Below are 15,082 nucleotides of genomic sequence, written 5' to 3'. Positions count from 1 at the left end.
CCTTTGTGAAACACTTATGAAGTTGAGGTTTCTTATTATTGCCAAGTTTTCATGTTAGAGCACAGAATGCTTCCTGTGAAATATATACTAATATGTGATGCTGTTTTTATTTAATCCAGGTTTGTTGTTCATGGTTTGGAAACTGGCGAGCAGTATGTCTTCCGTGTGAAAGCTGTGAACGCTGTAGGATTCAGTGAAAACTCACAGGAGTCAGAGGCTATAACTGTACAGGCAGCCCTTAGTAAGTACGATTCTGTGCAACTCAGCTTCCTGTTTCTTGAATGAGTTCCATATTTTCAACAATCAACTCCTTTGGTCTCTGTTGCTATAACAGCAAAATTTGCAGCTATTGAGAACATCCCCTTAGTGAAGTTCTTGCTCTGGGTTGTGGCTGTTCTACAGAGAAAAGACATTATTAAAAAAAAAATATTTACTCATTATATCTGATAGAAATATTGGGTCAGATTCACTATAATGGCCAGGCTGCCTTCTGGTCCTCAGTTGTAACAAAGAAACTGTAAATCTTGATTAAGTTTGACAAGTAGCTTCTGAGCGGAGTGGTGCAAATCAGTTTAGCATGGAATTTGCTCAGTTTAGAAGAGTTTCAGGAATCTTCACTACTGTGTGGCTGGACCAGACAGAAAATTCCCTTTAGCTACTCCATGTTGAAGCACAATCTACCTCATCTGCTCCCCTGCAAGCAAAATATCAATGTAAGAATAATCCATTGTGCAACCTTCACTAGGAATGACACATGCTGAGTGGAGGGCTAGATAATTGTTTAGAACAAAAAGTACACAGATCTGAACTGCTATGGTCCAATTTTCATTTCTGCACAGTTTCAGTTTCATACTGAAAAATTTAAAATGGAACATCTTTCCCCTACTTGAATGGCCTCCACCTCTTGGAGAATATGAAGAACAGGTATACTTTTCATCAATAATCCTCTAAAAGATTTATAATTCAGAATAGCTATTAGAAGAGAAATTTAAATGAGATGTTACTGACAAACTTACTCTATTTGATTTTTTTAGGACAAAGTGTGTCTCATATGGGTAGGTGGAGCACAAACACTTTCACATCTATCACCCCTATGTCATAAATGCACTTGCACCTTTTATTTTGTCACTGTGTGTTTTGAAGATGAGGGTTGCATGAAGTATGTCAGCAAACACAGAGCACATGAGTCTTACACGCACTTACGGGACATGGATGGCTTTATCTGTTTCTGTAGCCTTAACAGGAGTTTAGCAGAACAAAAAACCCATTCTGCTGATTACAATGGTTTCATGCTGATCACTAGTACAGCTACAACATCAGAGACTGTATTAAGGGTCTCTGCTAACATATTCTCTTCCGAATGAGGTAAGTCACATTGTCTCAAGTTATACTGGTAATTCGACTGAAAATATCAGAGGAGCTTTAGGGGCGGGAGATTAGCCTGTACTGACTGCAGCACAACAAGGTCAGGAAATGGATATCTTTGGGCAAACTTTCATGCATGAATGGCAAATACGAAACAGTGCTTGCTGGTGTCATGATTTAACCTCAACTGGCAACTAAGCATGACTCAGCCAATCACTCACTCGCCTCCAGTGGGATGGTGGGGGGAGAATCAGAAGAGAAAAGTGAGAAAACTCATGGGTTGAGATAAAGACAGTTTAATAGGTAAAGCAAAAGCCATGCATGTAAGCAAAGCAAAACAAAGAATTCATTCCCATCAGCAGGTAGGTGTTCAGCCATCTCCAGGAAAGCAGGACTTCATCAGGTGTAACAGTGACTTGGGAAAACAAATATCATCACTCCAAACAGCCTCCCTTCTTTTTTCTTCCTGCAGCTTTTAATGCTGAACATGACATCATATAGTGTGGGATATCCCTTTGGTTTTTTGAGGTCCCAGCTGTGTCCCTTCCCAACTTTTTGTGCACTCCCAACCTACTCACTGGTGAGGTGATTTGAGAAGCAGAAAAGACACTGACTGTGTCAGCACTGCTCAGCAGTAACTAAAACATCCCTGTATTTTCAACGCTGTTTTCAGCACAAATCCAAAACATAGCCTCCTGCTAGCTGTTATGAAGAAGATTAACTCTATCCCAACCAAAACCAGTACAGCTGTAAAGGGTGTTTCTTAATATTTGGAGTGTAAAAAGCTCAGGAAAACAGTTTTATTCATCCCTACAAGACGCCTGAGTGACATTTCTGTTACATATTGGAGTAAACTCATTTGAGCAAACTCATGAAGGAAATGTCTTTTCTGCCTCAACATAGATTAAGCTAGTAGAAGTCTAAATAGTTTCTATTCTTTATAGGGCAGAAAGCACTCTCAGTCTGAAATAGGCATATAATATGGGGATAGGAGGGGAAAACCATGAAGGCCATAGATCAGACAGTCATATGACTTAATTTCATTCAAGTTCATAGCCTTTTTAATTTTTTTTCTTATTGGGTCATTCTTACTGTATTCCAAAATACTTGAGCAACTTATTTGGATCTTAGCTGGAAAAGATCTGATCCATTTCAATCTTCTAGCATAATATTTGTTCTGAGACACTTTTGTTGACTTTACTATTTCTATAGATCATCTGTTCCTTCTTGTTATCTCCTGAGAGAGCGGCATATTAGGCAGATGCTTCAAAAGCTTCCACATTTATGTTTGGAGATAAAATTAATGTTGATTAGCAGGTTTACAACTACTCTGTTACCGATACGGAACTGATAGCAGTACGGTGCAGGAAACAAAAGCAATGCAAAAAATGCTAAACAATTTCTACACTGCAGTGTTTTAGACTCTCCTAACTCTCAGTATGCTTACTTCCTTATAGCTTGTCCATCATATCCTCATGGTATCACACTTCTGAACTGTGATGGTCATTCAATGACCCTTGGCTGGAAAGCACCAAGGTACAGTGGAGGTTCACCAATCCTTGGTTATTATATGGATAAACGGGAAGCTAACCATCACAACTGGCATGAAGTCAATTCTTCCCTTATTACCCGGACGATTTATACGGTTGGTACTTTTGAATCCTTATCTTTCTGGAGTTGATTTGTACTATTTCTTTACTTTTGGCTGAGTTCTACTTTCTTGCAGAGGAATTATTTAAATACTTGCTACAACAAAACCAGGTCCTTCTATTGTGTATTTTGGAGTGCAACAAGCTTAAAAACTGAAGTGGAGAATCAGTACCGTCCTCTGCTGTGAAATTCTAAGACCAATAAGGCCATTCAGATGAGGAAACTTTGGAGGAAAAACTTGTGAAGTACATTTTTCACAAAGAATGAGATGAGCTATAAAATGCTTCAGAAACTATATTCATTAATGAGCACTATATGTATCACCACTGTAATAACATGCAGAGAAATGATGGAAACATTTCGCAGGACAGATGACCGTGCTGTCTGTAGAACTGGAGACTTGTAAATGAAATGGAGCTAGGCTGAGAACAAATGTGACTGTCCCTGCTCTTACTCTCGAAACCTACCCTCAGCTGGAAAGGGAAGTATATTAATAAACCTAGCATTATGCCTCATTGCCTCCTTTCCAGAGTACCAGAGCAACGATTTTAGTTTTGAAATAAATTACTTCTGGTTGTGTTTATAATGTATTCCATGTTTCTTAAAAGAGAAAAATTTTGATGTGAACTTCCATGAGGAAAGGTTAGGAAGATAAGATATAGCAAGTAATTAATCAATCTGACAGTTGTCAAATTAAATTAAACAATCAGATTTTATTCCCAAATACTTCTTAAAATTATATCTGCAAGCCAGCAACTTTCCTATAAACCTCAGGGCAGAAGTAAGTCTTTAGCAGATATTTGACACTAAAGTAGAAACTAACGCTGCAGATGAGCTCAGGAAGAATGTTTCATGCACAGAAGGCAGCTGGCAATACTCAGGTGTATGTATTCTTGTGAGTGAGTTTATAACTCACATCTCTGACATAGCAGTTGGAGCATGGATGTTGAGAAATAAAAAAGAGGGGGTAGGACAGGCATGAAGGGGCAATACTAAGCAATGTTTTCCAGATATTTTCATTTTTTAATGCGTTTATAAACAAATGAGTAATGTAAATTAAGGGAAACCATTCAAACTTTAATTAATTAGGTATTTAAGCCTCAGTCCTGCCAGTAACTGTATTTGTGCCTGATGGTGCATCTTCATACATTAGTTTGAATGACTGGAATCTGAAATACTGGTGGGAAATAAAAGCAAGACAGCTCTTAATAGCACAGAATATTTTATGACATACTGCAAGCAGAGAAGGCCCTGAGATATAAAGTACAGCACTGGGAAATCTCTAAAGGTTTAACCCTCACTAATTAAATAATTCTACGGGAACCCCACAAATATTCTTTCCCTTAATAACTTGAGATTTCAAAACCATTTTTACAGGCTGAGCTGTTGTCGTCTCTTGAGAATCACACTGTACAGCTCTCTATCTTTTCTGTCTTCTGTCTAAATTGTATTAGTGCCTGACGTTTCCTAGCTTATGTTATCTGCTTTGGTCTTGTATTTGATGCTACCCCATCATATGTTTGTTACCATCCCATTGTTATGTTTGTTACCATTAAAAAAATCACACCATAATCCTTTTTTATCTCACATTTTCCCAGAGAATATATTTGTAGTTTATTTATTAATGAAAATCTAAAACTACTCAGTATCTCCACTACCCTCAGCTTCCTCCTTCTCTTGAGACAGATGATTAAATATAACTTTGGTAAAATTATGCAAAGGACTGAGGTGTAGATTTATTTTATTTATGCGATCTGGAAGAGGAAGGATAGAAGAGGGCTACTACTGTGAGACACTCAGGGTGTCAAGAATTTCATGCCTTATAGTTTACCTACCTTGACCTCAAAATCTGAGATGGTGATGTGGTGATGGACTCAGATAAAGCAGGGTGCATTTACCAGAGATGTTTGCAGAGATACATCACGGATTCTGGTCATCCCATATCCAATGCTTTCTTCCTTCCTTTGTAATGGTAGATAGTAATTAAGAGAAAGACGCATACAAACCAGAAAAAATTACCGAGAGAAACTTTCCCAGAGTTTTATCAGCACACGGAGGAACTAATTGGATTGGCTTTTCCTTTAGTTTCCTGTTGTTTTCCTTTCTTCCCTGGTCAGTCCACTATGACTTCTTTAGACCAAAACACCATTTAAACTCTTGCTTAAGTGAATGGCTTATGAATAGCCATTCATAAGCAAAGCAAGAAGGTATTTCATGTTAGAACACCATAAGTACTTGCTAGTGCTCATTCATTGAGTGAGCTCTCTTGACCTTTGCTCTAACCTTTTATAGCCTCTCATGCCAATATATCGAGTGCCGTTATTCCTAGGGTGATGTGGCTGAAACATGGAAATACAAAGTAGATCTCTGCAGTGTGTTTAGTTTAAGAGTAGAATCTTCAAATTAGATCCTTCCAGTACCCTAGCACAGCAGTAAGGCCTGATAATTAATTAACCAATGTTTATTTTTAAGTATTTAATTTATTAAAAGAATATAAATAATGGCTTTTGATATATTAAATTGTTTTCACAAAAAAAAGGTAGAGGATTTGACAGAAGATGCCTTCTATGAATTCAAAGTTGCTGCTGCAAATCTGATTGGAATAGGTCAACCTTCAGATCCCAGTGAGCATTTTAAGTGTAAAGCCTGGACTATGCCAGAACCTGGTAAGTTTATTGGTTCCTCATGAATTTCAATTGAATATAAACTCTTTAAAACACAGTCAGTGTAATGTTCTAGCCAAACTCTGCTGGATGCCTTTTGATTAATTTCTACCATATTACCTGTTGAGATTGCCGTTGCTTCTGAGATCTCCTGTTAAAAGCTACCTCTGTGTCCTCGCTGATGACATAGAATGTCCTGGAAAGTAGGCAACCTTTACTTAGCTGGCTGAGTGACTTATTCTTTCACTGTCCACATCAGCTCAGAGCAGAAAGTCTTCAGTCTTTAGTCTATGTTTTTACCTCTATTAGCTCTTCATGCTCAGCCCTACAAGCTCCACTTCTCACTCACCACCTATACAATATATAGGCACCTCTGCACCATAATTGCAGTCTATTAAGAATATTTCTGGAGTTTCAGATTCCAAAGCTATATTTTTTGGTCCTAAGTAAGACACAATAGGGACTGATTTCTTGACATAGAGACAAGTAGTACAGTATAGCTCATACTTTACAGCTAAAGCCTTCCAGTCTCAAGTAGTGTGTCCTTATTCATGTGTTTCCTCTACATTGTACCTACGTGTTACCTGAGAGATTATTATTAGGCAGGTGTTAAAACAAATGTGCTAACAACTGCACAGTAGGAACGACTGTGTGCTAGTACTCAAACCTGTGTTTAGGTTGTCTGTAGTTTAGCAGTGCAGATGTAGCTGGAGACTGTTAATTTGTCCTGGTTAAGTGTAGTTAAAGTATGACCTAATTGCAATGCTAACACTGTAAAAAATGTTAAATAAGAAGTAGCGTGAATTCAGGACTGTCAGCAAAAGAAAGTTAAACTTTAGTCCACCTCATGTGAGCATATAAATTCGTGCCTAAGTATTAGCCATCTGGAGAATTGATACCCCTCAGTAGTGCTCGAGTTCTGTAAATAAAAGATGAAAGTGTTTTTGAAGGCCCAATCTGCTTTTATTGCAACACCCTCACTTGTACTGAGCAACACTTTTGCTGAAGCTATTTCTGATGTCTGGTACTGATTTGCCTAAACAAAGCATGTCACAGTACAGCCCATAATGAAAACACAGGTACCTATCATTTTAATATATTTCTACCTTCTTTTCACCAAAATGCTGTAAAATACTGCTGTGTTGTTAAATTGAATTCTATTTATGACATTGAGCTTTGGTATGCAATTAAGGATCCATTCTGATACTTGTTTGTGTCATCAAGAGCTGTCTGACACCTACACACATCTGTTTCATGCCTAAATGTTCATGCATTTTTTTTTCTCAGTAAAGAAAAAAAAAAGCAACAAAACAATCCCTAAATCTGTTTTTGTAAAACTGTTGGAATTTTTTTAGTGATTTCAAAACGGCATAATTAACATAAGGCGACAGGAAAATTTTGGTTTTCTCTTCTATCTTATATGCAAAAAGTAATTATTGACTGGAACAAGAAGCAATTCAGTAAGATCGTGGAATCATTTACTAGGAAAGACTCCCAAATGCCATCTAATTCAACTTCTTTCCCACATGTAGGATCAGCTGTATCTATCTCATTGACAGAGGCTAGTGTAATCCCTCCTTAATGACTTCTACCTGTGAAAAAGTCCAAATTCTTTGGACAGGATCTATTCCTAACCTACTATGTTTACAGTTTAAAAGTTTTTCTATTATTCCTGAATCTTTTTTCCTGAAATTTAAGCCTGTTTGCTTCTTTTCCTGTCCACCAAGAGGTGGACATGAAGAAGAGATTATTCTTTTCATCTTTGCACAGCTTTTCTATGTGTTTAAAGAATTTATCAGACCCCTAGCTTTCCCCTTAAGTTGACAAAACCTAGTTCACACAACCTTCCCCATAGATCATGTATTCCCTATTTCTAAATAAACAATTTTTTGCTATTCTTTGAACTTTTTCTAGTTGGTTCTTTCTTGAATGACAGCACGCAAACTGGAGACATTATATCAATTCAAGTTTTTCTCAATGCTGAGCAGAGAAATGATAACTCCACACATCCTACAAGTATTTGCCTGCTTACAAACCTCCTTCTATTTGTCTTTTTGAAAAAAACACATTACACTGTTATGCTAAGTTCCAGGTTTACTTCTTTTTAATGCCCAGATTCTCTTCTGGAAAACTGCTTGTCAGAGTTCTTCTCCATGTTTTCTAGCTAAATTCTTCTGAGTTCGTAAGTCTTACCTTCTAGATTTAATGACATGGTAAAGCTGCCAAAACCAAAATATTTTACCTCCTGATCTTAACTCCTTTTGTGTTAATTACATTTTCTTGTAATTTTGAAATATTTAGTATAAATCCATCATCGGTGGAACAATTGCTTTCTTTAAAGAAAGGATCGGTGATTTATACTCTCTATGGTGTTTTCGAAACATCAGTGAAATTGCCTAGTGTATAAACAAGTGAAGATTATCCTTCATTTTAAATTATATATAAAGAAAAAAACATAAAAGGCACTTTTAGGAAATGAAGAAAGTGAAATTTCCATTTTCATAATGAATAATTTGACCTTTCTACTCCTTGCCTGATTGCATTGTTCTCATTATGAAACTAGTTGAATGGAGAGTATTGCGTTCTTCCTGCTTAAACAAACCACCACAAACAAACAGCCCCTTCATCCCCTCTGAATCGCCAAACCTGTTAAAATGTTTCATAAGCCTTTTTTAGAGTAAGTTTTTAAACAATGACTTAGCAATAATGAAAAGAAATAATTGAGATTTAAGACTGGGAGAAAGAGGCTGACCCTTTTCCCTGACTTACTAAAGATAGTGAAGACTAATGTAATGTGACTGCAATATACTCCCAGTGTCAATGAAATATTCTTCCACCTTTTGATATGGAAGGGAGGTATCCTTAGATAGGTCAAAACCCCTTGCAGGATTTCCAGCATGAGTGATGGATTCCTTGCCCAGAGCCCATAATTATTTCATCCTTCTGCAGAACTCTGGTCTTAGGTATTTCTGTGAGCCTCTGTGAGTTAGTGATGATAACTAATGAATTATTTTACATGACTTTAAAATAAATGAAACGTCTGTGATCTCAGAATCCTCAGAATAGAACATACTTCATTACATATTTTCTTCTACTGTCTAGATTCCTAGCAGGTGTATCTGCCAGTGGAATTTTAATTATCTGTGGATATATAGACATTTAGGTTTGGATTTTTAAAGAGCCTTGAGAGAAGGCTTTACTTTCCTTGAGAATTGCAGTCTTTCCATGAGATGTCTAGTATTAATCCTCATAAGGTCTGCAGCAGGTACTTATATGTTTCTTTTCTGAAATGTGCTTACCCACTATGGAGAAACACTTATTCTACTGTTTTTATGCTATGTATTTGCTGAATATCATCCTTTACAAATTTCATGTTCATTCATCACTGATTAACATCTTGTAGGCTGGAATGGCGATCAGGTTTATTTGTAAAGCTTTCTACTCTTTTTCATTTTAAATGGTGAGAAGTGTTGTAGAGAAAAGTAGTATCTTGAATTAGGTCAAACTAGCAACACTGAGAAAACTCCTGTCTCAGGCACTTTCAGAATTCCTTACTCTAAATTTACAGCGCAAGAAGCAAGCTTCCAGTTACATTATTTGGCTGAAAATCATTGTTCTGTCATGGGTGTTTTCACCATGATAGGAAAGTGATACAATTATGCCTTTATTGCCTGCTGATATAAACAACTATCAAGAGTATAGTAAAAAATAAATGCTACAAGGTAAACTGATAGCTGCAAAGATATGAACTCTTGCTCATTTGAGGAGCATCAGGATGTTTTTGGTGTAAACACTTCTCCTAACACCCTCTTCAGAAGTTCTTCTTGGTTATTGTTATCCATCTCACAACGCATAATTATTCTGTCAGGAAATGAGAAGCCTTATCCAAAGTTCACTGGTGCCAGTGAGTTTTGGATTAGTCTGAAAGATCATGGTTCATGGATATCGACAAAAAATAAAAATCCTGATGCTAAATTATGAACCTGAGTCAGGCTCAGTGAAACAACTTTGATGAGAGGCTGGTGAATTAAATAATAGACAAGAAACCATTGTTACTTGTTGGAAAATTTTAAACTGCGTGGATTTTCCACATGAATGACTTTCCCTTAAAATGGAGTTACTGAGATCTAGCTAAGAATGTATGCTTCAGAATACTAATGTGACTCACTGCATAAAGCAGGTATTGCTGTATACAACCATGAGGGGAAAATGACCTGAATACCACATATACAAGGTTTATTGCAAAGGATGAGATTTTTGAAAGCAAGCACAGTAAAAACAAAATTAAGTGATATATTTCGGCCTCTAAAGGGCCATTTGCAAAACCTTATTATATCGAAGTGAACTTCCAATATTTGAAATATTTTAGGTCCTGCCTATGATCTCACGATTTGTGAAGTTAGAAATACATCACTGGTTCTTCTGTGGAAAGCTCCTGTGTATGAGGGCAAAAGCCCCATTACTGGGTATTTGGTGGACTATAAGGAAGTAGATACAGAAGACTGGATCACTGCTAATGAAAAACCTACTTCAAAGCGCTATTTTAAGGTAACATTTTCATTAGCTGGTGTTACTTCAAAACTGAGTTCTAAAAACCTCTGATTGAGTAAAACAAAGATGTGTATTTGAACTTGGGCTTCTGCTAACATCTTTGTATAAGTAAACAAAAGAGTTTAGATTGTTTTTTAAATTGTCTTTGCTCTTTATCTTGTTTAAGGTCACTGATTTACATGAGGGTCATACCTATGTTTTCAAAGTTCGTGCAGTGAATGATGCTGGGGTAGGCAAGTCATCTGAGATATCTGAACCAGTGCTTGTCGAGGCACGGCCAGGTAATAGTTTGAACTGTTTTATCTCCTCTGCTTCTAAAATACTGAAATACTTAGAAGTGAATTTAATCAATTTGATTTGATATTGTAGCACAGATAAATATTTCAAGAGTTAAGTTCTTAGCCTTAAAATGTAAAGAAAAAAATCATGTGGATACAGAGGTACTGTCAAGACTTTTTGCTTTACTTGCTGCAGGAAATATTTGATAATCATTTATTTTAGATTTTATTCTCATAAACAAAGGTGCTACTTGCTGTGAGTGAAAAGAAGTATGACAACACATTTATTAAAGCTTTAAGAGTGGTGATAAAATCAATCTACTTAAACTGTTCATATCTTCTCATATTCAGTTTCATTTTATAGATTCGTTTCTCAATAAGCCTTTATTATTTTTAGTATTACTTTTTTTCTGTGTAGAGTAAGAATCTTGCTAGTATGTGATGCTAAGTCAGCATACGATATAAACATGCTTCAAGATCTGTAAGTAAGATTGGTGTCTATTATTGAAGATGGACAAAATTTGCATGGGTTTTAGTAATTTCTGAATTGCAGCTTGAAACAAAAATGCAGCCTTGACATTTGAGTTGATTCGTATTTTGCAGGAACAAAAGAAATATATTCAGGTGTGGATGACGAGGGTAATATTTACCTGGCTTTTGAGTGCAAAGAAGCTACAGATGCATCTCATTTTGCGTGGGGTAAATCATATGAGGAGATTGAAGATTCTGATAAGTTTAAGATTGAAACAGAAGGAAATCAGTAAGTCATGCCAGTCTATCAAATTATTAGCAGGTTGTCCTGTTAAAAATCTCAGTAACATGAGAAACTTTGCTAATTATATCCTTCTTTATTGATGATTTTAGTTCTAAGTTGTACTTCAAAAATCCTGATAAATCAGACTTGGGAACTTACTCTATTTCAGTTAGTGACACAGATGGGGTTTCATCAAGCTTCGTTATGGATGATGAAGGTAAGATTCTTACCATCTCAAGTACTTCTTTCTTCATTTTATCACCTCAGCTGCACTAAAAAACTGTCCAAGAAAAAAAAAAAAAAGAATCTCACAAATCTCAAATTCTTTCTTATACATTAAGGAAAAACAAAAACCACCACAACAGGCTTTGTGCAATTACTTATTTTTTCTGATTATCACAATAGTGAATGTTGAGATAACTTAAGGCAATATTTTCTTTAAAAAAGTAAAAGAACATGCCCAACTACAATTGTTTTCTTTATGCTGGGACTATAATGCTGTTTGCAAATATCTGTTACACTTTCAGTTAAATGTCTAAAATGTTGATTTTTTCACTGTTTCATGAATTTCTCTAGTATATCACTTCCGCGCTTTGATTTTAGAGCCTTTCACATAATGAATACATTGGTTAAATTATCCTTTGGCTTAAAGTTAGATTAGGTTTGTTTTATTTCATTGTAGCTATTTTGCTTCATTGGAGTTGCAATGAATTTGCTTCAGTGTGACTTTGGTTTACCATTCAGAGGTGCTGAGGTGAAAGACAAAGCAGGGGACTTTGCTACTTCTAAACAGCACGAAAATTACTTCGGTGCTTTCCCAGTTCACAGGATGTAATTGCTGTGCCCATTTCCTTAAACATGAAAATCCTTCTCCTTACTTTCTTTCTAAGTCATTTAAAGAGAGGAGATGATCCTGGGGGAAGGTGCCCCTGCCCATGGCAAGGGGGTTGGAAGTAGATGATCTTCAAGTCCCTTCCAACCCAAACCATTCTATGATTCTGTGATTCTATGATTCTGTGAGACTGAGTGTGAGTCTGATAGTAGGCAGGACTTTTATCACAGTGCGAATCATGTCAAACCTCCGAATCAAAGTAGGTGATGAGAAGAAATCCATGTGCAGCTGCAAAGTATGGTTCTCCATGACATGGACCATTTATGTGGACACTTAGTCATTACCAATATCTGCTTCTTCTAGGAAAGTTAAATTTGTAATATTTTTAATTTTCCAGTGAATAATGCAGGAAAAGACAGGTATGCATTTAGTCGTGAGAACTTCCATTTGGCTTAGTTTTGAAGCATCAGTCTGAAAACTGTCTGTAGGTCTTGTCACCCTAGTCCTATCTTCAAAGACTTTTTGTAGAAGAGCACTGAAGGTGTTTCCCATCCCACATTTAGCCCATATCTTCCCTGATCGTACCTGTCACTCAAAGTCACACTTTTATTTGTAATGGATCCCTGCAAAAGTGTTACATTTTGTATCTTAACAATGAAAACCATTATTTCACTGACCACTTACTTCTCCAAATGCTATAAATTCTTCTGTAATTTTGTTAAACCTTTAACTGTCATAAATCCTTGCATTATCTATAAATTTGGAATTGGCAGTAATGTTCATCTTCCAAATCTTTAGTAGTAATGAATATGATAAATAGGATTAGTATGAAAATATAATATAGTTATTTCTAAACTCTCATGAAGCCTTCATGAGAATTTAATGCATTAAATAGAACTTTCTGTACTTTTTTCACACTAATCTGCACTCAGTCTTGTTTCCTGCCATAGTTAAACAGGTACAGTGTCAGAAAGAAAGTTAGCAGATAAAGTAACCTCATAAATTGCTTAGAAGTTATTGTCTCCCATTTTTCATTTAAATCCATGGAGAGTTTAAAATAGGTTTCATCCTTTGTTTAGATTCTTTTGCATTAGACAGTGTGCATGAAAATGTGTTAAATAGGAACACTCACTAAATCCATATATCAGAATTTTAAATTTCGTAAATCTTATTTTTTAGTCATAATTTTCTGAAGAGTGTTGGGTATTTCACATGTAAGACTTAAGGAGATTATCTGCTGATACTGATATGCACCTTCTTTGACACTCGTTTTCTGACTGTATTTTTCAGAATAAATTAAAACATGAGTATTTTTCTTAATTTCAGAGCTTGAACGTTTGATGGCATTAAGCAATGAAATAAGGAATCCAAGTAAGTTGAAGATTTGAATCTATTTGATACTTCTGGAAGAAATACAGTTACATACTAATGACTGGAATTCCAAAAAGGTTCTTCCTGAGACAATGGCATCTTCATTTTTCACGGAACAACTTGCTTCCATATCTTTCCATTCATTTAGAAGAATATTAGTTTGCATTGCATAAAATCATCATTGCCTAAAAGTCCTTTAACCTTGGCCATAGTCTATAGGTTGCTATTAGCCAATTCCTTAAACAATGTGCAGAGTATAAGCTGTAAATTCTTTTCTCCCTCTGTGAAATTATAAAATCAGCCAAGGAGTGCATTAGATGTCTTTTCCCTGCATAAAATTTATTCTATACCCAGCATTCCATAAATAATGGGGAGATACTAATATTTTACTACAATAGTCCTTTTTCTCACATGCGTTAATGACTTTCAATTGCTTTTCTTTCTGCAGCAATACCTCTGAAATCAGAATTAGCTTATGAAGTTCTTGAGAAAGGAGAAGTTCGTTTCTGGATTCAGGCTGAAAGCTTGTCACCAGATTCTACCTTCAGATTCGTTATTAATGATAAAGAAGTTGAAAACAGTGATGTAAGTACATATTGAGTACTATATATGTGATTTTGTTTAATAAACCTTTTGCATTAATAGGTATTCTATTTTCATAGTTACTTAAAATCATGTTATGAAGGTCTGATAATACCTGAAAGGAATGTAAATCTTTCAGTTGAATCTTTTTTGCAGTATAGAATTCCTGTTGCAGAACAGGCCTAGTCATATCAAAAAAAGAGAGCAAAGTTTAACGCTCGGAAGTCCATGTTCATTTTGGATAGTGTCCTAGTTTCGGCTGGGATAGAGCTAATTTTCTTCTCAGTAGCTGGTATAGTGCTATGTTTTCGGCTTTAGTATGAGTACTACATAGTTGTTTTTAGTTGTTTCTAAGCAGTCAAGAGCTTTCAGCTTCCCATGCTCTACCACGTGCACAAGAAGATGAGAGGGAGCACAGCCAGGACAGCTGTCCCAAACTGGCTAATGGGATATTCCAGGCCATATATAAACTGGAGGATTTGACTGGAGGTGGGCGATTGCTGCTCGGAAACAGGCTGGGCAGTGGTCAGTGGGTGATGAGCAATTATATGGTGAATCGCTTGTTTTGTGTATTTTTTTATGACGATTGTTGTTGTATCAATTCTGCCCCCCCCTCTTAAACTGTCTTTATCTTGACCTACTTTTTTTCCATTTCTCCTCCCCATCCCATTGGGGGCAGGGGAAGTGAGTGAGTAACTGCATGGTGCTTATTTTTGACTGGGGTTAAACCACGACAGTTCCTAGACAGCCAACAGCCAAGAAGAAATTAGATACAGACTAGTATTAAACACATCTGATTAAAAGTAGCGCACAAATATTTTAGGAAAATATCATCAGACAAAAGAGCTGCTTCAAGTGCAGTTTGGACTCCAAACCAGCAAGACATGCTGTTCCCAGCAACCCTCTGAGGCTACTGCTACTGGTTTTACATATAATGTGGGAGACACTTGGCAATGCAACGATGGTCATAGATATGAAACTTTTAGATGGTGCCACTTTCTATTTTTTTCCTTAAATTTTAGCCTAGACACTAAAT

The 15,082-nt window shown here is 36.2% G+C and overlaps 1 protein-coding gene across 1 annotated transcript in view; it reads left to right on the top strand.

The window, feature by feature from the left end:
• MYOM2 (myomesin 2) overlaps positions 1-15,082 on the top strand; it is a 73,317-nt gene that overhangs the window by 35,558 nt on the left and 22,677 nt on the right. Inside the window, exons 16-25 of the mRNA XM_086608339.1 lie at positions 120-241; positions 1,035-1,055; positions 2,823-3,010; positions 5,555-5,681; positions 10,048-10,226; positions 10,396-10,510; positions 11,111-11,267; positions 11,372-11,478; positions 13,420-13,464; positions 13,913-14,049. Of these exons, the coding sequence (XP_086464465.1) occupies positions 120-241; positions 1,035-1,055; positions 2,823-3,010; positions 5,555-5,681; positions 10,048-10,226; positions 10,396-10,510; positions 11,111-11,267; positions 11,372-11,478; positions 13,420-13,464; positions 13,913-14,049 (1,198 nt within the window). The remainder of the gene's footprint in view (positions 1-119; positions 242-1,034; positions 1,056-2,822; positions 3,011-5,554; positions 5,682-10,047; positions 10,227-10,395; positions 10,511-11,110; positions 11,268-11,371; positions 11,479-13,419; positions 13,465-13,912; positions 14,050-15,082) is intronic.

The sequence above is a fragment of the Tauraco erythrolophus genome, chromosome 2 (genome assembly GCF_009769465.1).
Source record: "Tauraco erythrolophus isolate bTauEry1 chromosome 2, bTauEry1.pri, whole genome shotgun sequence".
Classification (NCBI taxonomy): domain Eukaryota; kingdom Metazoa; phylum Chordata; class Aves; order Musophagiformes; family Musophagidae; genus Tauraco; species Tauraco erythrolophus.
Note: the sequence above shows the minus strand (reverse complement) of the source record. Positions and strands in the feature narration are given on the sequence as shown.